This window comes from Kryptolebias marmoratus, linkage group LG13, assembly GCF_001649575.2.
Source record: "Kryptolebias marmoratus isolate JLee-2015 linkage group LG13, ASM164957v2, whole genome shotgun sequence".
In the NCBI taxonomy this organism is placed as follows: domain Eukaryota; kingdom Metazoa; phylum Chordata; class Actinopteri; order Cyprinodontiformes; family Rivulidae; genus Kryptolebias; species Kryptolebias marmoratus.
The window spans coordinates 8,172,343-8,196,929 of NC_051442.1; the positions used below are offsets into that span (position 1 = coordinate 8,172,343).

At 37.6% G+C, this 24,587-nt stretch overlaps 1 protein-coding gene across 2 annotated transcripts; it reads right to left on the reverse strand.

The window, feature by feature from the left end:
* Positions 1-6,394: 6,394 nt before the first annotated feature.
* rad50 (RAD50 homolog, double strand break repair protein) lies at positions 6,395-24,010 on the reverse strand. Of its 2 annotated transcripts, XM_017421451.3 has the most exons (28): positions 23,912-24,010; positions 23,154-23,291; positions 22,867-22,950; positions 22,372-22,523; positions 22,071-22,256; positions 21,373-21,577; positions 21,087-21,215; positions 20,734-20,899; positions 19,874-19,932; positions 19,523-19,657; positions 18,641-18,847; positions 17,833-18,015; positions 17,521-17,678; positions 17,239-17,414; positions 16,709-16,946; positions 15,387-15,576; positions 14,547-14,673; positions 13,801-13,994; positions 13,595-13,705; positions 13,115-13,207; positions 12,769-12,882; positions 12,067-12,194; positions 11,803-11,904; positions 11,381-11,503; positions 8,641-8,726; positions 8,394-8,536; positions 8,104-8,237; positions 6,395-7,224 (listed from the first exon to the last, which is right to left on the reverse strand). In XM_017421451.3, exons 2-28 carry the CDS (start codon positions 23,280-23,282, stop codon positions 7,038-7,040), a joined length of 3,939 nt encoding a protein of 1,312 aa, XP_017276940.1. In that variant the 5' UTR covers positions 23,283-23,291; positions 23,912-24,010; the 3' UTR covers positions 6,395-7,037. The 2 variants fall into 2 exon arrangements, with proteins under 2 accessions (XP_017276940.1, XP_037835136.1); XM_037979208.1 differs by lacking the exon at positions 23,154-23,291 and having other exon boundaries at positions 23,912-23,959.
* Between the last annotated feature and the right edge of the window lie 577 nt (positions 24,011-24,587).

The window sequence follows — 24,587 nt, forward strand, 5'->3', positions numbered from 1 at the left end:
AGAGTGCGGGTTTTTGATGTTTGTCTCTTTCTTACTGTTTATTCATTGTCACATGCTGTTTTTATTTTGTTTTTTAATTATGTAAAGCACCTTGAAATGCCTTGCTGCTGAAATGTGCTATACAAATAAAATTTGATTGATTGATTGATTGATTGATTGATTGTTTTTTGTGATGCTTCAAATTGAGAGATCTGAAGTGATTGAAGTGGGTTATATTTCATTGAGCATATGTAGATTACAGCATTTATGTTAGAAAGAGCCACTTTGAGATTTTCAAGATGAAAGGCATTTCTTCTTCCATTAACGTCCATTCTACAGAAAAATAATCAAGCAATAATCTTCTCCCCACCTAACATTTAACTGATCTGAGTTTGTTTGAAATCTTTCAGAAACCCTGATATTCAGTAGGAAAGGGTTAAACAAGGTATCAGGAATTTTCAAACAGTTTCTATAAAAAGCAACGGTGCAAAGGAGAGTGATTCTCTTTACTTAGTAATGAGGCAGCACACAAACACACAGCTAAACTCCACGCAGAGGCCTGCCCTCCACCAAGAGCCAGACGCCCCCCCCCCATAGCTCTCACATTGCATCAAGTCACTGAGTGACGGGTACATTGTCCAAGGCAAGAGGGAAAAGAGTGGTGAAACATGTTTCTCTCAGAGAGGAAACCAGCTCCCCACAGCGGAGCGGGGAATTTACACAAATGCATTTCTGGGGCGCTCCGATTAGCTGAGTGCCTCGTCCTAAAAGAGGGTTCCTCAGAAGTTCGTTGTGGGCTGAATGATTTACACAATCATCAATATTTGAGTGATCATTTGAACTTTTAAATGTTTCTGTATTGCTGTTTCAAAACATATCAGGTCTTCTGAACACACACAAAAGAAATCATGGTTCCCTCTGCTCCAGCTATTAAATAATCAACAGATAAAGTTGATCTTGATTTAGTTCAACACAATTTTTGACAAACGGCAATGCATAGTAGTTTGTTATTTTAGTCAAAGTGATGACAGAAAATGAACTGTATGCTATTGCAGCCACACACTCTTCTCACGCAGCTGCAGTGCACTGTGGGAAAGATAATGTGTAGAGCTCAGTCTTTAACTGCCAATTAGAAAATACAGACACAAAAAGGTCCAAACTAACAGGCACTGAGGGTAGTAATCATTTTTGATGTAAATATGACAAGGTTTTATTGGGTTTAAGCTCCGACCCAAAAGGTTTCGTATTTGTGACATTTTTTTTATCCACAAAGGACACATTCAAGCCAAAATATTCAATCTGTAGAGGATTTCTTGGTGAAAATCTCATGTGTATAACAGACGTGTGTAAATGTCATGATCGGCGTTTCCCCCCATCTAGGATGACTGCTGGAGACAGGCAGCAGCTCCCTGCACAGAAAGGAAGGTAAAGAAAACGACGGATGGAAGCATGACAGCTGAGATGACTTGATGATTACATTGCCTTTAAAGTTTACAATAGTTTTCACAGCTTTGTTCTTGCTCCAATGAGACATCCATAATCATTTGTCTGAGTGTTTTGTAATAATTGCTGTTTGAAGCTGCTGTCTCTCTTAGCTTGGACGCTTTTAACGGATTTTAAATTAAAAAGCCATTCGTCCTGCTTGAACAAAAATCTAAATAATGAGAGAGACGTAGAACCATCACACAGTTCCATATAAAAAAACTAACCTGACATAAAACCCTGGTTTGTTAGTTCTTTTGGCCTGGAACAAGTTTAACAAACTGCAACACAATGTTAATGCATCTTGTTGCTGCAAAACCTACAAATATATTGATAAGATATAAATCAGTGGAGCTATATGGTGTTTTCCTGAATACTAAGCAGTACTTTGTCTGTAATCGTGTTCCCTGAAATGAAACCTTCGTGTGGTTTGAAAGTGATAAGTGATAATAATGAGTGAAACAGCATTTTTTTTTCTACCTGAGGTAAGTCTGCATAAAGCTGAGTCAGAACCACACACAGTCTGTCTCAGAGATTTAATAAACCTATAAAGATTGTACATTAAACAGGATGTATTTTAGCTTCTAATACTATGTTTTAGTTTAGAGAAAGCATACAGCAACATGCACAAAATCTGAAAGAAACACAGGCCCAGCATTCCTCAAAGGAATGCATATCACCCGCCGCCTTTAATGTCAGCGTTTAAGACCGAGTTCATCTTCTGTTCACAAATGATGGAGCTGAAGCTGCTTTGATCAAACCTTGAAAATGATGCTACGTGTCGTCTTGTGCAATATCACAAGATCTCATGTTTAGAGGATGTGTTGCACATGTCTCTCAGCTACTATCACATAAAATCTTTGCTCAATATTTATAAAATTGACAGAGTATGGCCCTTTTTGTGTTGGCTTGTATATATATATCAGCTTTGGTGGTCAGATTTAACTGGACTGACTTCAAAATTTATACAGTTGAAGATGTACAGCACATCCAATAATGTGGACTACGAGCAGATTTACGAGGAAATACATGAAAAACAACACGATGATGGATGACACCATGGTTCATTTAAGCCACAGTGACTCCTCTAGAGTTGGACCCTGCAATGACTCATCTTCAACCTGACCGAAGATGTATTACTTTATTCTTTAAGAACATGAAACTGAACCCAAACATACTTGAAAGTTTAGAGGAACTACATCTAGACCAAAGAAGACAAAAAAGTGAACTTTCCACCATAGTTATCTGGCCTCAGTCCACTTAACATGTAATGGAAAGCAGATGGACAAAGACGAGCATTCTTCTTGGTAAAATGCTGGAATGTGATTTATATATAATATAATATAATGCTGAAAATACGTGGTTAGATTGTGCACACTTTACACATTTTTCAGAACCATGCGAGGCCTGATAAATCCAAATGGAAAAAAGGTTCAGAGAGTATAAAACAAAACAAAGACTTTCACTAAAAGTACAATGGAGATTATTTTTATCCTCATTTTTTGAATAATAAACCAGTTCATTTCAGTGTTATAATATAATATACATACATACATACACACATATAAAGGATGTTATGACTAATATTTGTGGTTTCCGTGGGGGAGATCTTCTGGGTTCTCATAGAAACTAAAGGGGCGAGTGACATTTACAAAACATAACTGCTCAAAAATATGCAACTTATAGCGTGGGAAAGGAAAATAATGGTAAAACTACCTGCCATACTTCATCGGTAAATTTATCTCAGGCACTGAGTCAAAGCAGATGATTGACAGGTTGCTCATCCTCTCTGTTCAACTCCTGATGTGTTTATTTTGTGTGTGTTTTGCTTTAATCTATGTACCTACATGGCATAGTTTCAACATGTTGTTGGAATCATTCCTCAGGTTCTGGTCCATACTGACATGTTGGCGTCACTCAACTGCTGCGTGTTTGTCAGCTGCACATCCATGATGTGAATCTCCTGTTCCTCCACATCCCAAAGGGGCTCGATGGGACTGAGACCTGGTGCCTATGGAGACCGTTGGAGTCCAGTGAATCCAGATCCATCAGATCAGGTAATGTTTTGTTTTTCCATTTTCTTATTATCCATTTTAGGTGAGGTTGTCTGTGTTATTGCCTCAGATTTCTGCTCTAAGCTAACCGGAGTGGTACTTCAGGATTGGTCTTCTGCTGCTGCAGCCTGTCTGCTTTAAGGTTGGACGTGTTGTGTTCACAGATGGTTTTCTGCTTACCTTGGTTGGAACAAGTGGTTTTGCTTTTCTGTCATCTTGAACCAGTCTGCCCATTCTCCTCTGACCTGTGACATTAATGGGTCTGTTTTGTCCACACAAATGCTTTTCACTCAATATTTTCTCCTTTTTGGACCGTTCTTTTTAAACCCTAGAGATAATTGCAAGTAAAATTCCAGTAAATCAGCAGTTTCTGAAATACTCAGAATAGCCCATCTGGCACCAACAACCACATTCAGAGACACTTAAGCCCCCTTTCTTCCCCTCATTGATTTGTGTTTGAACTTCAGCAGGTCACCTTAGTTGCTGCCATGTGATTGGCTGATGACCTACTTGTGTTAACAAGCAATTAAACAAGTGCACCTAATAAAGCAGCAGGTGAGCATACCTTTTTATGCATCTTTTTTGCTCTGATTTTATGGAGTTATTAACTTGTTACATTTTTGTTTTACAGAAAACACAATCATTGATGGCTCAGCCCAACTAAGAAACTAGAAAGGAAATTGACATGCGTTGTGTCTGTTTCTTTTCTGCATAAAATGAGTACAATGCGAGTTCTCAGATCATTTTGTTCATTTTTTTCTTGCTGTCAAAAGCAGTAAACCACAAAGAAATGAACCCCAACATAATTGAGTCACATGCTTTAAGCAAATTTAGTTGTTTTATCAACTAAATCCTCTCAGTAACTCTTGAGTCCCAACTAATCTTCAACTGTTCAGACTATCTGAAGAAAATGTATTTTTCTTTTAAGTTAATATTTCACTTCTACCTCCACTCTTCTGCCCTGATTATTTGTTTAATCTCAGTCAAACGGTTGCACTTAAAAAAAATGGTGCAATCACAATGTCTTTTAATTTTATTCAATTATTACTAACTTGCAGCACAAGTTAGCCTCCTTTTTCAAGATGAAGAACAATTAATCAGTCATCTTAAATGTGATTTTTATCATTTATATTTTTTCACAAGTGATATATTTAGTTTGAAAGGAAACATTTCAGAGCCACTGAGGCAGATTAGATAAAAATTCCTTCTTCTTTTCAACCAGACGTTAAAGTTTCTACTGGTGGTGACACTATATGAAACACGTTCTATGATTTCCTCAACCTCTTCAACACCTTGTATTAAAGTCCTTCTACATGGCAATCTCGCAAAAATTTAGTGCTGATGGGATCTTTATATGCAAGTGACTATAATCGGGAGCAGATTGTGTAAAACAAACAGCCCAGCAAACCTCAGAAATCAGTGCAGCGTAAACACAACAGACCACACAACACAACAAAGAACGTCGGCACAAGCTTTGGTCATGGGCAATTACGTTTATTCTTCTACGATGCACAGTTCATTGGCGTGTGAGACAATAAATATTTCATTTGAAGACAAAAACATCATTAACTTAAATAAAATATTATATAAATAAGATGCGCTCGTTAAGACAAAAACTAAACTAAATTTCACTAACATACAAAGCGATATTAAACTAAAGCATTAATACTTTACTATATACGAATTATATTAATATTTTAAAATCTGAAATCCTTCTGCCCAGGTTTTTTCTTTGTCATTCTACATGACAAATTTAAAAAAGAAAATGCAAATAGACCATCATGAACTATTACAGCTTCCAAGCAACATTTGAAGATGCACTCCGTCTGGAAGGTCATGGTCTGGGTGGAGCCGAGGTGGAGATCCTCCCCTCTCCTGTGAACTGTCTGCTCTTGATGCAACGGTTCAGATTAGTCAGCAGGTCTATGAATGGCTTGCTCACTTCTGACTTCGGCACATCCTTCAGTTCCTTTGTGCAGTTCACCTGAAAAGCAAGAAATTCGGTTCATTTAGTGAATGACTGTTTAAATGGATTCCTATTTCTTTAGAAGCCTCGTCTTGGTAAGGTCACATTTTCTTTGAAGTAAAATAAAAAAAATCTTACATTCAAGTTGTTGATGTATCTGCCAAGTTTTTGCACAAGCCTCTTGTCTGCCTTGTTCTGATTGTCATTATCGTGATGTTGCAAAATGCTTTCCACTTTGCAAAAGAATGGATTCTGAGTGGAAAAGAAGTCAAATTAGACCCATGATACATACAGCTACACAGAAAAAAAATGTTTGAAGTCATAAATGCTCCTCTCACCTTACAGCCTTGATCAGCCAGTTCCTGCACATCCTCCACATAGTCCTGTCGCACAAAACAGTTACTCAATACTTTCGTTTCATCAGGAAAAGTCAAACTAACAAGTTTAACACTGATCACTGAGCCGCTTACGTGTTTCAAAGCTGCCGTTTTTTCTTTAACCAGGTCAATAATTTCGTTGAGGTTGATCCGCGCCACATGTGAAGAGGAGACGGCGGCCGGGCTGACCAGCTGAGCCGCGGCAGAAAGCAGCAGAATCGTGACCATGGCCATGCTTGATGCTTGTTGGCAGGAGAAGGAGAAGCCGGTTCCAGAAGCCGCCTGTAGTAGTTCTCGATCGTTCAACTGTAAGCTTGCAGTTGCTCTGAGGTCTTGGCTGAAAGCTCGACATTTATACTCGCTTTGCCCACGCCTCTAACGTTTCCTCGTTGGGAAAAAAAATAACTGTATCAGATAAGACAAAGTTGAAGCGCATCTTTTCTCTGAAGTGGCAGATTGGTTACTTTACTACGTAAAAAAAGCCAAAAACAAAACAACCATACCTTGCAGTAAAAAAAAAAAGACTCCAGCCTTAGTGATTTAGAGAAGATTTAATTACAGAACATCACACTCTCAAAGGTGAAACAAGAAAGTTTAAACTGAAGCTGAACGTCTGTCTGTTGCTACAGGTGAACATCCTAAAGCCTCTCCTTTCATAACTCAGACGCAGATAATCTTTGAATCAATGCAGCTTTCTTGACTTTATGAAAATCAAACACTTGGACAGTTTCATATCCTTACACTAAACTACAAACACTTCTTAGATAAAACTTTGAAGCCAGAAACAGGTCAATATATGAAAGCAGGCTTTCGACCTTTTGCTGTCAGTTTGCCGTTCAGTGTTCGTGCTTAAAAGGATTTCTAAACAAACACTCCTAGAAGTTGGTAAAGTGGTAAAAGTAGGACATAATAATTAACTTTGGTATAACTAAACACACAGCATGTATTCCAAAAAATGTCTTAAACATTTTAAACAAATCAGAGAAAGCAACCCCAAAATTATTATTAGAGTAAAATAAAAAGGATGAGCTGCAGAAATCTTATTTAAATTTGTTGCATTTTAAGTTATTTACTGGTTTTCCTCAAACAGTCTGAAAACTAAATGTGAACGATTTCCAACAAACACAGAGTCTGAAGCGTTCCTGTGAATCTCTGAAGCAGAACAGAGTCAGTTTGGGCTCAGTGGAGATACGACGACAGGGAGGAGATGTTGCACTTTATGATTTCAGAGTTCTGGTCCTGGTTCTTACGGATGCGGTAGAAGTGTTCGATGTAGCTGGACCGGCCCAGCAGCTCCACGAAATCCTCGTCGTGGGTGATGACAAGCAGCTGGAAGTTACGCTGACGAGAGCGACTTTTAATGATTCTGCAAAAACAGAACGGAGAGATGGAGTAGCTTATATATTATTTGTTTTCAGTTCAAACAGTGAGAGGTTTCAATAAAAAAACTGCTGACTGATGCAAGTTGGGAACAAATATAAAACAGGGAAAGGAAAAAAGTTTAGATGATCTTGGTGTGAAAAGGTGGGTTTATGGTATTTACACTCGTGAGAGAAAGAAAATGCATCTTGTTTTTGTTTTATATCATGAACAAGTGAAAGAACGCTAAAGGTTGAATCTTTGCTGAAAATAGCAGGAGAATGATGGTTGACCAATTTTATCAATAAAAACAAGCAAAACTGAAGCTAAAATCAGCAAAACAACCAAAAGCTAAGGTTAGCAAAACAACAGCTAACAGCAAAAATGTGCAAAATCTTAGCTAAAAGCTACACGTAGTAAAACAGTAGCTAAAGAGTTATATTAGCACAACAGTAGCTTCAAGCTAAAATGAGCACAAGACAAAAAATAGAATTGAAGTAGATTTCTTAAAAAAAAAAAAAACATGATTTTTGAAGACATTAACATATTTTAATGGGAAATATTTTATGTAAATAAACTTAAATAATTCAAATAGTATACAATAGTATAGTAAGTCATAGCACACTAGTCCCAGTGAAGCAGAACGTTCTGATATATGAAGGCTAAAAATAGCATGCTGAGTCAGCATTCACACAGTAAGTAAAAAAAAACAATTTCATCCTTCACATGTTCTAAAATTAGGTAAAGACTGTTTTAATATGTCCTGATATGCAACACACACAAAAAAAATTCTATGCACTTTTTTTAACTGTAAAGATTTCAGTTGAAGTTGTGAGATTAACAGTTGTCATACACTGCATGAGTGTGTGTGTGTGTGTGTACTAACTCCACAAGAGCATGTGCCAACGACTCAATGTTCTCTCTGTCCAGGTTGGTAGTAGGTTCATCCAGGGCCAGGATCCCACAGTTCAGACAGAAAGTCTCTGCCAGAGCGAGACGGATGATCAGGGACGCCAACACCTGCACACCGGATGCCAGGATCGAGAAAAACGAGCACAGAAAGGAAATGTTTTAGAATCTGGTTGTTTATTACAGGAATCGTTGAAAGTTTTAACTGTTCTTTTACACATGAAAGCGCTTTGTCAAAACGTGCGCCACCACTGAATGTGCAGGCACCTTTTGACCAGCACTGCAGCGTCCTCTCATGTCCAAAGCTGTGTCTCCCTTCACCATAACGACTCTGTAGTTGTAAATCCTCCGTTTCACTCCAGCGGATGAGTTCTCGTCCACGTCGGACCTGATCTCCACATATTCGATATCTGGACAAAAGGCAAAAGCCAACACAAAGGTTTATGACTGGGCAGAATAAGGCAGGAAAACTACGATTGTTTTTTTTATTATTATTGTTTCAAACGGGGCGCACCTTGACCCCTGTAGGTGCTGCGCCACAGGTCTCTGACGATCTTATTAATCTCATCCATCTTCATGCTGTGGAACTTCATGATGGTTCTGTAAAGAAAGAAGAAGGTACACGTCTAAAATGGGACGAGATTATTAATCGTTCAGTTGCATTTATCTCGAAATGATAATGATATAATAAGTGTAACAAAGAGGCATAATATTTCTGTACAAAAAAACAAAAACAGTACGTTAGAACTATTTGTTCAAATGAGGATTACACTCAGGTAAATGTAATTCATCTCAAGGTGACAGAACTGCATCGTCACCGCGTGTGGGTTCAGCCAGGTCACTGTTGCAAATGTGATTTTACTGATTTCTATTTCCTGATAGCTTGGTTACGAAATGAAAACAACAGCAGTTTTTTTTTTATTTCAAAATCGATTTAATATTGATGCATCCCAAGATATATCCATCTATATCTTTTGTGGACAGTCAGCTGTTTTTCTGCATACTGAGAAATAGTTTGCCTGTGATCTACCAAACATGAAAAACTCCACCGTGGCTTTACAGAAGCGAAAGTGATAAACGCAATGCACACGGCTTCTTCCTATGACCATATATGGAAAACGACGCAAAAGCTGAAAAGCGTACAGCGAGAGGTCCTTATCAATTCACCCGACCTGTTTCTGTGCACGTAGATAACTGCTTACTCAGCAGATGCAATGAATGACTGACTTCCAATATAGGGACACGAGTGTCCCCCCTCCACAAGAAAGCCCCGACTAAAACTAATATCAAGTGATCAAATAGGAAGTTGCTTTTTTTCATTAACATTTCAAAAAGACTTTTTGACCCCTGATAACAGAATGTTCATCTTTACAGCGCAGAACTGAGGTAAAACGTCTAATTCTTGCTCTGTGGAGATGTTAACAAAAAGGTCAAATAAAAATTAACAAATGAAGTTTCACCAGAATTGTGCGTTGTGGTGAAGACAAACTGTGATGGAATGAAATGTAGACATTTCTGAGTAGCACGAGTCAACGTTTAATTACCGTATTTTCTGGACTATAAGGCGCACTTAAAATCCTTCAATTTTCTCAAAAAACGACAGAGCGCCTTATAATCCGGAGTGTTTTATATATGTAAGAAGTCATAATGTTTTAGTACGATTTTGGTAAACTACACAGCCGCACAGCTTGCAGCATTAAGACTCAGTTATAGTCGTGCACGGCGAGCGGTGGAGGCGTTTCTACTTGACGCTTATGTCGGTGCAGTATTCTTCCGTGAATTTTGAACCGTTTGATTATCTTTGTGATCTCTCATAGAGGGATCATATAAATGCTGATACAGGCAAACCAGCTCCGCTAGAGCACCAAAATCCTCCATTTTGAATGGAGAGCGGCACGCGAGGTCCACGTGAAGTTACAAAAATTGGAAGGCGAGGATGCACCTTATATGTGACAAAAGTTTGAAAATGGACCATTCACTGACAGTGCGTCCTATAATCCAGTGCATCCTATAGTGCGGAAAATACAGTAGATGCTTAGTTTGTTTTGTGATCAACCAGCTGAACTTTTCAAAACCTTTCAACATGAATTTATCAGCTTCTTTTGATGGTCAAATCAAAGCAGCTCAGAAATTCAGGTTGCTATGGCAACGAACGAGATGTCGCAATTCACAACAGTACAATCTGACTGCTCTGTGTGTGTTCCAGAAACCTGGTTTTATGTGCTTTCACTTCCATAAATGTAGGCCAGTATCAGTCAAAATACGCACAAGGTGTCCACTCTAAATTCCACAGAACATCGCCCAAAAAGTTCATTAGGTTCAACACTTTCTTTGGCTTGAAATGAACCCAGTAATACGTCTTTCTCTTGGCCGTTTTGAATCCTGACTGCAGAATTTGGTTCGGTTTTGGGAAGCAACACCAGATAGTGAAGAAGTTAATGTCTGCAGAGACAATGAAACACTCAAATAAATGTTTATAAGAGATGGTTTCACAGTTTTTTTTTTAAAAAAACACGACATTTGTGCCAAGTAATTATCTTAGTTACGTAGCTTTCCTCACAGCCAGTTGCTCGTCTGACTCGAGCCTGCTTGTAAACTCAGCATTTTAGGACTGATAAAGACAACTTACATTCTTTATGAGACAAACTGGCAACACTTATTCACAGCGTTTGGCCCCAAGTCCCTTATCAAAACTCAAAGTGAAGTTATTAGTCACCCAATTGTCTTCTGGTCTTTACACAATATTGCATTTTTGCTTTTACCTTTTTGGAAAAATTATGCACTTAGTTTTTTTCCTTTTTTTTAACTTTCAAATCAGAACATCTTACCATGAAAGTGTTTTCTGTGTATTCAGACAGAAACTGTCACATGGGTTGTTTGGTTTGCTGAAACCTGCTCACTATCTTGATAACACTGCAGACAATGTTGCTTGAACAAACCCACAGATATGAGTAAACGGTGTTTCTGGTATGTTCTGGGAAATCATCTGAGGCTGTATGAACGCACTTCCTTAAAGGGCCTTTTCTTTCTAGGTTTGTAAATCTGTGGGAACCGTATATTGGAGTACAAAAAAATTGCTTATTACCATAAAAAAATATGTGTGCATTTTAACAGTTCTTTTTTATTCGTGAGAAATCTAAAAAACACAACACAATCTACTACCATTGCTAACAGAGAAAGATAACGGACATTTAGCACCAACAAGAGCTATTAGCTCAAAGTAACAGAACCACTGATTTTAAGGCAAAACTTACTGATCAAGAGCTTTGTAGTAGATATCCAAGTCTTTAATGACCAACTCCGTCGTCCTCATTATGATCATCTTGTTTTTGTAGCGCTCATCAGCTTTGTCGTACTGGTCCTCTCGCAACTCTTGTCTGTAAGTAATCAATTTCAAGAAAAAAAAACCCTCTTTGCTCTCTATTGTTCACACATGGAAGCAGGATTCCCAGCTTTTTCTCCAACTTTAAACCCTTTTTTTGTACAGTTAATTAGTTTATTTTGTTAAAACTGTCCTGTATTGTTGAAAACACACAACTTCAAAGAGGACAACATGGTGAAATGACGAGTCATCATCTTTTAAATTTCACATCCTGTATTTTAATACTATTCTGGGGTAATAATGAACATCATAGCTGATATCAGTTCAGCTCTGTGTTGTGCTAACATATATCACCTGTAATGCAGAAGCTCCTCTTCGAATCCCTTCTGGCGACCCACTGCAATGCTCCGGCTCTTTTTCAGATCCTCTAGCTTGCGTTCTGCATCACGACGTTCTCTAGGAAACCACACAAAAATGAAAATATGGTTTCTAACCTTTACTATTACTAACAGCAAAACATTTGAGAGTGATCTTGAAAAGTTAGTTTGCAAAACTCTCCTCTGTGACCGTCACATTTTCTAGGTTTACAGGCTAAAAACAACAGTTGAATTCTCTTACTGGCGTAGCTGCAGGACTTGCATGTTGCCCATTTCTTTCAGAAGAGCTTCACGTTTAGTTACAACCTCCTTCAGCTCCTCAACACGTTTCCTCAGGGTCAGATTGTCCTGCAACCAGCGCTCTTGGACCTAAAGAAATACAAAATATACATACATTCATTTAATTTACTAATGTTTTTTTTTTTTTTTAGCATGAATGTTCTTAAAGGACAACATTTCCCAAAATATTCAAAATAAAATTAATGGCTATAAAAATGTGAGTGACAAAAAAAGGGCATTGGATAAGAGATGTCTGATATAAGATTACTTCCCTTCAATTAGGGACACATTTTATACAATACAGTTAATTTTAAGGTCTTTTTAATCACAGGCCTCCTTTACGAATGATATGCAACCTCTACATTTCAAGCTGATCCCTGCAAACTTTGTGCAAAAAGTGGAATCAACTCCTTCCCATCACAGGGCCAATATCTAAAGAAACAACAATGCATGAACAAATACATAGCGGCCAATTTATATTCACTAATTACCCTAAAATGCACGAGTTTAGACCAGAGATGGACTTATTAGAGAAAAACGCAATGCGTCATATACTTTTCTGTATCTTCCTCCCTTCTGTCCTTATTGTAAACTTTAAAAAAACAACAAAAAAGAAAACACAAAAAGCCAGAAATAAAAGAGTCAGTCAGGTAGGAGTCTGTACCTTTTGAGTGTCGATGTCCTGCCGGATGTTTCCCATCTCTTTGGTGATCTTCTCCTTCTGTTTCTCAGCTTCATGAAGCTGAGTGTTGGTTTCCTGAAGCTCAGATTCTTTTTGCTGCAGCCAAAAAACAAACAGTTGTTTGATGGATTCAAAAACAAAATCAAAACAATTTGACTTTTGAAACGGATATTAGATCATTCCATTTACTTTTAAAGAAAACATTAAAAGTGATTCAAAACCATTTTTAAACAATGTCAAAAATATTTATTTTAACGTGAAAGCAATTACAAAATATGAAGAAACTCTAAATCTGAGGAAGAATTACTAATAGTGATAAAAACATTACCTCTTTATATGTGTTTTTCCCTTCATCTACGTATTTTCTGATGTCTCGTTCGAATGCAGTGATATTCTTCACTCTCTCTCTGATGGCATTGATCTGTCAGAAAGAGTTATTACAGTGATTACAGAGAGATTGGCAAATATTTAACTATTATTCATAGTGGAAACAGGAGTAGAAATATAAAAGCGTTCAGAGCATCGTATACTTGTGGTTTTTCTACAGATATTTGATAGGAATGTAACTTGGTCGACGCTCCTAACATTCATTTTATAAAACGAAGCAACAGGCAAAGCTACTTTTCTTAAGGGTGTTTTAAAAAGGCAGTTTATTACTCTGATATAGAAAAGATTAGGAACACAGAAAAACATATATGTATTGGAACAGTACCACAAAAAGCAGAAGAAGAGACTTATGTTAGTAAAAGAAAGAATTGAAGCTAAAGTGAGGTTTTCAGTAGAAAGGAAGTTGAATGAATGCCTCCACCTTCTCCTGTCCTCCTTCATGTTTTTGTCTCCTGCGCTCCACCAGCTCTTGTTTCTCTTGCTGGAGCTTCTCCAGAGTTGCAGACAGAGGCGACAGTTGTTCCTTTGCCTCCTGATTGGCCACAAAGTATTTATAGATATTAAATGATTGTCAATTTGACCGTGATAAATCAAAAAGCGAACAAACAAGCAGAAAAGCAGAAATACCCTGATGTCCCTGGTCAGAGCCTGTATCTCTGTGGTGAACTCGACACACTGCTCCTCCAGCTGCTGTTGTTTCTGCATGTTGCTGCTGAGCTGCAGCTTGTCTGCCCTCGTCTCATTTACGGCACTTTTCAGCATCTGGATCTGATCCTGCTGGTCCTGGATAAGCTTACGTTTTAGCTCCATTTTGCTGGAGGCTAGAAGGACAAAGAGGCAAAAACTATTAAAAGGCAACGTTTACAAATTGTTCAGTCTCTTTTCTTAGCAGAACAAGTAGAGCTTAAATATATCTGTTGATTTATTAGGTGGATTTTAACTACAGTCCACATTTTAGAGAGAGTAAGTTTGGGACTTTAGGAAAGCCAGCCCAATATCTCAACATTAGACTATTTTATATAAATTGATTTTATTTTTTCTTTGTCCGTGTAGTCAAACTGGTTAAAGCTGAAGGTGCCAGTTTTAGAGCCGGGGCTTCTGTCTTTAATGTCATACTCAGACCAAACCAAGGTGGCTCTGTGACACTTTTTTAAATCCCCTATAAGTCATTTTAGTACAAAACAATTATTGGTATGTTTTCCCTAAATGTTTTATCACTCTGTCTCTAATAAATACAAGTTCACAGAAATCCCTGAGAGCTTGAATGTTTTATGATGTATTTCCATATTGAAAGTATGTAAAGATCTAGGCTTTATGTTTCTTGTTTTATATGTTGGTTTATTGTTTATGTTGCAACAATGGGTTCATCTTACTTGTGTCCAGCTTGTGCTGCGTTTCTTGTTTCTCCTGACTGACTTGTTGAATGGTTCTGGTCAAATCGACTCCCTGGAGCTTAGCTGAATGCTGAGCTATTTTCCTCTCCAACTCTTTTAGGTCCATCTGAAAAGAAATAATAATTAAATATACTGGCACTCAAAACACAAGAAAGGACACTAATTGCCAGGCCGTTATTTAAAAGCGTAACATAACTCTGTTTTGTGTAAATGCTGTTGTTTTGAAATACGTGAAAAAACAAAAAAAAGAGAAATACAAAGAAATGGAACAAGCCACACCCATCAGCCATTACATTATGACCACTGACAGGTCAGGCAAGTAACATTGCTAATCTTGACAGTATCCAAAACATTACTGCGAGGTTGAAGCAGGACTTAAAGAAAATTAGCTCATTATTTTCCTCAACTTCCTGCTGCTTGGTGTTTTATTACTGACTGATTTAGAAACACTAAAACGTGCAAACATTAAAAAGTGACATTCACAATTACTGTTTTATAGTAAATGTATAAAACCTAATTTACAAACATAGACGGGTGTTTCAGAACCAGCTGGTGTTCATTGATCTTGTTACAAACAGTGAGATGAAATTAGGCTGGTGCTGCAAAGACTGTTCACAAATTCTAACTGTAAGTTAAAACAGACACTTCGGGGCACTCAATGATGTTCTTTATCCATGCCTTGTGTTCTAGTTCATAATAAGCAAAAGGTCAGAATGTTATGGCTGATCAGTGAAGGCTCGTTCATCTCGGTCAGAAACGGCGTACACAAGTCAAAGAGCAGCACAGGTTTGAGAGAAGCTGCCAATAGGAAGCTGTTACCAGGTATCTGTCCATAAGAGAGATGTCCTGCAGGCAGGCCTTGGCTGTCTCCTCCTCAGACATCAAAGTCCTGAGCAGAGCCTCCTGTTCTTCCACAACAGCTTTGAGCCTCTCGATCTCTCTGTTAACGGCCTGGAGACGGTTCCTCAGCTCAGGCAGCTCCTTTTCCTGAAACTCTACAATGGACTGCCTGAAAGAAGTCAAAAGTTTAAAGTAACTCAAGTGAACAAGAAAGCTAAAAACTATTCTTCTGAGTAAGGTTTTCTCAAAGATCTACTGAATTATAATTTAGTTTTTAAGAAATAGAATGAAATCATAGGAGATTAAAGTCCTGCTAATCTGTTGAGAAGTCGTGCAGATAATTAAAACATGATCTCTTTTGCCAAAGGTAGCGTCTGCAACTATATGCTGCTTAAAAATATCATGAAGTCTTAAAAAAAATCTTTTTTCAGTTTGTCAAACTATAAAATAGAAAATAAAATAAAAAAAAATAGCTCAGGACATTTTAATGCTTACTTCCTTTGTGTTTCTAATATTTGATTAAATGAGATAAAAACTAAAATCTTCATTAAAATTTTAAATATAGGCCAGTGGTGAAAACCAAAAGAGGGATGAAAATTGCATTAAATGAGATAAGTTTGATTTTATTCAGTGAATTTATCTTTATGCCATTCATTGTACTGAGAAGATGTTTTTTAACGATTATTAATCAACAACAAAAAATACATATGCATGCCCATTTAATGAGGCAGTTGTGAGATTCTGAATTAAATACGAGAACATATAAGAATTTAGCTCCATCTGCTGGAAGTGATTTCTTAAAGCCTGTCGCTAAATGAAGGAAACGTTCCTGTGACGAGGCAGTCACCAGAGCTGTGAGGCCACAATAATCTGTCTAAAACCAGGGAGCAGAAGTGGCAGGCATTTAATTTACAATGTGATTTTTTTTTTATTCGAGCATTTACATCAAACAACTTAAATTTTGGTCATCAAGCGAAAGTGACACATTACTGCTTCCAGTTTGTTCGTTTCTCAATTTTACATTAGCAGAAACCAACCGTCTTTACATCCTGTAGTGTTAGTGTTATCTCTCTGAGCAGAGATGTTTGCAACACTCTTTACTTTATATTTACAAAACTACTTCAATAAAATTAAGGAGAAATAGGATTCTTTAATTAGAAAAATATTTGAAACTCAATGGTCAGTAATGCCATTAGAAAAATCAGTGGATTTGCAAACATATAAAGAATGTCAACATTGTGATTTTTCTCTGCTAAACATTTCTGACTGCGCTGCAACAGAAGACTCCTGGAACACTTTACCTCACAGGTTTGAGAGATATCATCTCGTCTCTCTTCTTCTCCTTTTTCTTCAGGTCCTGTTCGGTGTTCTTCAGTTTGTCTGGCACCAGGCGCAGCTTTGACTGCATGTCATTAATAACTTCCTGCAGGTCCGACTCCGAGGGAAAGGTCCGCTGGCACACGGGGCAGCAGGGTTCCCTCTCCTCTGTCAGTTGGCTAATGAACTGGGTGTAAACTGCTGTGGCTCCCGCCAACATGGCTGTACCAGGACAAATGGAAAAACAAAACAAACAAATCCTCATTAATTCAATGCATATGTCATAAACTCTCAAGGTAAAAAGTATTTGCTATACCTTTGTTTATTTCTTAACTTTAAAACACCAGAATTTTAAGGAGACTGCGTACACAAACATGTTCACATGAACACTCTATAATAATTTTAGCATTGAAGTGCGCAGCTTCCGTAAAGCTTATTTTAACATTTGTTCTACAATCCGCAGCCACGTTAAATCCTAAGAGGCTCCTTTGAATTTCTGCTTCGAACCGTTTACCTCGTTGTTTGGATATCTTCTCCAGATCTTCCTGCAGTTTGCCCAGGTCCTGATCCAGATCCTGACTGCCACAAACGCTGAAGAACTTTTCTTCGTCACTCGCTAATTGCTGCTCCTTCTTACGCAGCTCAGCAGTAATATGGCTTTTATTTTGCTCACTTGAAGCCAGTTCCTTACTGAAATAAATGAAAACAGCAAAAGAACAGTGGCAAATACCAAAGACACACTGTACATGTTTTAAAATATCTTAACTCTGTTTTAATGTAAATACATTATACTAACTTGAGTTTTGCAAGCCGGTCCCTGGTGCTATTGATTTCCTTTGACTTGGAATAGATCCAATCCTCCAGCTCTCTCTTGTTGGGAAAGTGACCCAAAAGGGACACGAGCTCATCGCCATGGCGAGACTTAATCTTCCGCACCTGCTCGTCTTTTTCCATCTGGAAAGGAAAGATGAGAGAAGAGGCAACAGATGACAGAGGGCATGTAAGGAAAAAAACCCCTCAAAAACTAGGTCTGATCTGAGGTTTACAGGGAAAGAGCAAGATGACAGAGGAAAAGCAGTAAAGTGTACTCTGAAATGAAATATCATACTTTATCCTTTTTCAACATGTCCATCTGTGTGCGTGCAGTTGTGTGGGTGTTGAGGAGCTGAATCTCTTGGTCGAGCTGTCTCTGTGCACGGTCAAGCTCAGCCTTCTCTTTATGGAGTTGCTCAATCTCAGTCTTCAGCTCTTCCACATTGGAGCTCTGAACTGCTTGCTGCAGCTCCCGCTCCTGAGGAAAAAACAAACAGAATAAGATAAGATTAACATTATTGTTGACCACAGCTGCGGCAGAAATTCTCCTTTGACACGTTGATGTAAGCCAGTTATTGCACTTGCTCGCTCATTATTTTCCGATTATGCTCCCGGTGTATTTCTTGGGGTATGTTGTTAACGTGAAACGGTACGTTCACTGGTTTCGTTAGAAGGCAGCCGAGCTCCAGTAAAAATCATATGCAGAGCAGATAAAACACCATTTCTGTCAACATCTTGATGGTGCAGTAAAATGATCATAACAAGCTACAAAAAAGAACATACATAAACATGCACTGAGCTGCCAGAGCTCGCTCAGACCGAGCAGCGCCCTCACTGTTTACTTGAATATTGTGGTCAGAAAACAAAATAAAAACACAAAGTGCTTTTTAGCTCAAGGTCGGTAGTATACCATTGATTTTGCAGTATTAGTACATCAGGCATTAGTTTCCTTCTTGTTGCCCACATAAGCTGATTGTGTCTAGCTACATATTTCTTTGCAAACAGACTGGAAAAGTGACATCCATCTATTTAAGCACTAAGACACTTGTGATCATCCAATATGTGTATTATAATCTGGTGTATAAGACTTGGTGTGTTCTCACCGCTTTAGCCAATTCATTTTCGAGCTCTTGGAGCCGAGTAGAAGAGCCCTCGAGCCTCAGCAGATCTGCTCTGACGTTCCTCAGTTCTTGCTGTTTTTTTCCCTGCAGGTCTCTCTTCAGCTCGACTGTTCTCTCCAGTCCGGTCTTCTTATCCCTCATTTCATCAATAGACTGCTGCTTCTGCTGCTCCTTTGCTTGTAGATCTGCCTAAATAGACAAAACAACAACAGAACGCTGGATATAAATAACATGGAAATCATTTTATCAGATCGATGTCGCACTGCTTCTTCTGCGTTTCAGTCACGCTTCACGTGTTTGATGCTACAATTCTGATTTAACACTCACCTGTTACTGCCGGTCATAGAAGTATTTTTTTAGGCAAAAACATTAATTTACAAGTTATGTGTTTTAGTTTATGTTTTAATCCATTAGGTCTCCAGATGGTGATCATTTAGTTGCGTTTGCATTCATACTGCATGCTAATCTTGCAAAAGCCCAACGATTTTGGGGATATGGGGGTGTACAGAATCTAGTATTTTGACTTGACCTAAAAGTGTAAACAGAACACAACGTACACTTAAAGAAAAAACATTTTAAACGCAAAAATTTGAGAATTGGTTTGTGGAAGAGGCTTTGATGCCAACATTATGCTTAGGTGCCACTGATAAATGTTCTACAAATAAATCTATTTGTAAAAATAATCAGTCTTTATGCAAAACCTGAAAAGCTCTGCCTTGTTTGAATGGAAAACTTTATACAACAGAAAGTGATCTGCATGAACACATACATACATTACATTAGAAATGATGTGTTTAAGTGTTTGTCTTTTTTCATTTTTTAACAAATATTTGGTAAGCAGTGTTTCCACAGAACATGTCTTACTATAATCTGACTGAGTGTCTCTTTTTCTTGCTCCAGTCTTTGAGAGACGTGTTGATGAAAGCTCTCCAGCTGCAGAGAAGCGAACGGCGGCCGGTCGTAACCCTCCATTTCCAGGTAGGATGATAACGCACGAACCTGCGAGACAGAAGGGATGTGAGAAAAACAAATGCTTTTACCATTTACTGTATGGTAAAAGCATTTGTTTTTCTCACATAAAAAAGTTGAACTAGGACACATGAAAACTAACTAGTTTTGCAACAATATTAATTTTTGATCCTCAGTAGAAATATCAACTACATATCACAGATGAATTATAGAAAAAGAAAACAGGAGCGTATTGTTTCCTCTCACCTGAGCATCACGACCTTTGATGCTCTGAATGTGGTGATCAGCCTCCAGCTGTAAACGACCTGAAGAGAAAAACCGAAGTGTTTCTTCTATTAATTGCAAAGAACAGCATCCAGGCCTGCATTTCCAAATCAGTTCAACTTTAACACTTGCCAGTCTAACACCACTGCAACAAAAAGACAATCAAGACTAAATGTTTTGTTGTCTTTAATCCCTTAACAACCACCTCCTTTATAGATTTTCACTTCACACATTAAAAGTTAATGATAAAAGGTCTGTAAGGCCATAAAATATGGGAGACCTAATTTGAAAAGCAGTGTTGGACAACTTCTGAACAATTGCTTTTATATTGTATGACTAACACACAACCTAAACTAAATTAGGGTAAACTCAACTTGAATTTAATTGAAAAATATAGTGAAAGAAATACTTGTTAAAATTCAGTTGTTTTTAATGACAGTTAAACAGTTAAATTGTGAAGCATATTTTTTATTTAACCATGAGATGTATGTCCATAATCACAACAGTTGAAATATTTACTATGCCTCAACAATGCTGTTTGCATTCAGTTGACGTTAAAAAGTCGCTGCCAGTCATTTTAATATTCTTAAATAAATTGCCTTACAAAACAATTAAAAACAATGTTTTTCCATCATTAGCCTAATCCTAAGTTTGTGAGCTGTCTTTAACCACAGTGAATAATTTCAAACATTATTAATACAATACAAATAATTAAGTTTACTCTCTTTGCAAAGAACCCAACAGACAAAACTGATCCACTTGTTAAACATTTTACTGCTCTTCAGTCAATGTACAGTATATCTAGAAACTAATTAAAGGTCCATAATTGGCATCATTAGTACCTTGTTCTACCAAGAGATCAGCCTTGACTCTGTTGAGTCTCTGACACTCTCGGACAGCTCTTTCCAGATCTCTCTGACAGTCGGTCAGCCTCCGCTCTTTCTCCTTCACAGTCCTCTGGTGGTTCTGGTAAACTTCTTGCAGTTCTTCATCTGATCCCTGGAACACCTGCTCCACACATTTAGTATTTTAGGAAAGGTTCTCATACCCAATAATAATAATAATAATAATAATAATAATAATTATAATAATACAGTTTGACAAAATATCAGGATCAGGATCAAGCTATATATGCATAAATAACAAATCAAAACATACCACTTACATATTTCAAAATTTGGCACTACTGCATTACCTGTTCCATTGTTTCCTCCAGCTCCTTATTGTCCTCCTCCATTTGTTTCTTTCTGCTGTCTAAAGCTTTTATGTCATTGTCCAGCTTCATTACTTTTCCAAATTTCGTGTCAATATCAATAAGTCGATTCTATAAAAAAATAAAAAGAAAGAAGGAAATTTGAGTAACAGAAAGAAGGGGTTACTGAACTAGCTTCAGCATGGTTTAACCTTAAGGGTTTATGCATGGTACATGTTATTATTGCTAAGATACAATCTCAAACACAAAAACACTTCCATCAACCCACCTCAAGTGGATCAATCTGGTTCTCGACCTGCTGGATGCTGTCTTTTGAGGCCATCAGTTGAGCCTCCTTGGTGGACACAGTCTCTCTAATCTGCTGAGCCTTCTCTTTGTTCTGCTTCAGGTAACGCAGCTCCACCTGGCATTCCTTGACTGTCTGAGATTTTTTGAGGCGCAGCTGACGCATCGTCTCCAGAGCTTTGATATATCTAACAGAGAGACACACAAAGTAACAAATGTTAAATGGACAGCACTTATACAGTGCCCTTTTAGCCAACCAGGCCACTCAAGGTGCTTTACAACATAATCTGTGCCCTCATTTACCCATCCACACACACATTCATACACCACTCTACTGAATCAAAGTTAACCTGAATAAATCGTTCTACAGAGTCTAATCAGTGCTTTAGACGACATTCATACATCGATGAACACATAGAAGGTAATTAGGGGTTCAGTGTCTTGCCCAGAGACACTTCAACATGTGGCAGACTGGAAGAATTGAACCTCCAACTGTCTCATAGGAAGACGACTGCTCTATCCACTGAGCCACAGCTGCCTCCCAAAGACTGTATAACAAAGACTATATATTTTGGTAACATCTGTATAGAATGTTACTATAGTACTCATTTTAGGCAATCTCATGCTTTTGCATAATAACCTAAAAGGTACAAGAAAAACAGACAAATACGTTGGACTTACTTGGTTGCAGCGAAGATGGAGTCAAATTTTTCTTTCAGAGCTTTGCCCTCACTGAGTGGCCAGTTAGACTCTTCTTGGTGACAGAAGATGACATGATTCAGCACAGGCTTGGATACTCCCAATGCAGAAATCATCTCCTGGTCCAACTCGGCACACTTTGTAGAAACGCTGGCTCTCTCACCATTTCTGGACAGATTACAATAGAAGTCATATGCAAAGACAGATGTCATGTACTACAGAGCCAGAGATTTCTTTCTAGCAATGAACAAAATATGAGAAGAAAAACTTGGGAGTGGCTCACTTCATTCTGGTTATGACCTGCTCTAAGCTTTTGAAGGTGTAATTTTTTGCCTTCTGAGTGCATGACATGGAGCGTTGAATGGTGACTTTTTCTCCATTGACATCAGTAAATAAGAGTTTAATCTGAGCTCGCACATCTGTCTCATGGGCGTCCTGCAATAAGATGAATTTTATCAATATGAAAGTGCAAAAAAAACAACAACTTTAGCAACAATGGCATTATTTGACAAGGTTGAGAAACGTTTACTTTTATGCCCTTTGAATAAATTATACAGGTAGATACAAATAAACTGAGATTAATACTCTTTATAAAACTCAAATGTATCAAACTTATTTTATGAAAATTTTTTAAATAAAAACAATTTATTTATTAGGTTTTTATAGTTTTTTCAGTCTTTGCATCTGCTGTGACTTGTACAGAAATTGTGAAACTCACACACAGATTAACTCTAATAAAATAGTTTTAATGTGTTTGGAAAGAATTTATGCAACTAACCTTTGGATCATGAACAAAAGCACCTCCTTTGGAACCAGGGGGAAGTTCGCCTGATGTAGCATACTTAAGGCACTCAATAATTGTCTGAAAATATTAAACAAAAACACGGGTCACGTGGCCTTAAATGAACCCAGCGTAGCACCTATCTTATTTTATTTCCACTGTTCTCATACTATTCCAAATAGCCTTCAATTGTAAAAAATAAAAATGCCAAGTCACTTCAAAGACACACTGCCAACTTTCTTCATGGTCGTGTTTCTGTTCACCTCATCTTAATGTTCTCATACCGTTTTTCCTGCTCCATTGGGTCCAACCAGCACAGTTAGAGGAGGATGGAAAGAGATGATTTGTTTGTCTTTGTCCTCAATTCCAAAGCTCCTCACCCCTAGGATGCTCATTTTGTCTATCTTCGACATTTTTGCTTTCTGGAAGAGACTTAAAGGGATCAATAACTCAAGTACTGAATGCTATGAAACCAATGTCACTTTACCTTGAGGTCAAAAACCACATTTTTGGCATTCTGAAAAAAGCTAAACATATACTGTACTTTAGCTAATTTAACAAACTTTATTATAAACTTTATCACCTTGATGTCAAAGTGTTATTGTTTCAAAGACACTTTTGCATCACTAGCACTAACTTATCTAGTGTTTTTTTAAATAGTTCCTATTAGGTGCTTGTGTGGGGACGAGGGGGCTGATTCTGTTGTTGTTGTTGTCTCCTCCATCACAACTGCATGCAGGCTAAAGGTTTAGCTCGTAAATAGGCAGTTCACTTTGCAGCATGCAAGAGAGATAATTAAGTTAAAACACTACTCGATACCATTTTAGGCTTTATTCTGAGTATCAAATAAAATACACTGAAATTGGATTCGAAACGGGTAAGCTAACTACGAATTTGGCTAATCTTCCCGTGACGTCGCGGTGTTTAACAGCCATAAACACGCGGCTCGACGGAATGAGTCGCTCTGGAGGGCATTTTTAAAAGTTATTTTACTAAATGCAGAGGTCTACAGTCACATACGAACAGTTTTTACCCAACTCACCTCGGCCAATAGCCACTCTTCTGCTCAGAAGTGAAACTACAACTTTCGCGCTGTTGGGGAAAGTGACAGGAAGTACGCCGCGAATAACTTCCGGTGTGACCTCAGTAACCATAGTAACCATAAACCATAAACCATAAACATACTTTATTGTAAAGTTTTGGTTATTTCCACTCAGTGAAAATCCAAATTTTTCTCCAAACCACCTAAGTCATATTAGAAAATACAAAAGCTTTTGCTTACGCATTGTTTTTTATTATATTTAAATACATATTTGCACAAAAAAAAGAATCAATAAAATTTTAAAAAGCTTTTTCTTTAAAATCTAATGGCCGAGGGGTTGACATCAGTGGATCCAGACAAGTGAAAAATCACCCTTATTGACCTGAGTAAAACCCATATGTAATCTGCTTTAATATTGCTTTTCTTTTCTCATTTACTCTTCACATAACAATAGTTATGTTTCTTGCATGTAATTCCTATTTTATTTATTTATTTGTTTGTTTGCAAAGTTCAGAGCTGATCAGATGAGACTATAAAATACCAGTCAAGTTGATCATTTCACGTCTTTTAAAAAATTGACCACAAGAGGACAGTGTTTGCTCATAAAAAGCAAATTAAATAAATAAATAAAAAAGCTTTCGAACCTTGTAACATACCCTGACTCTCTCACCTCTTT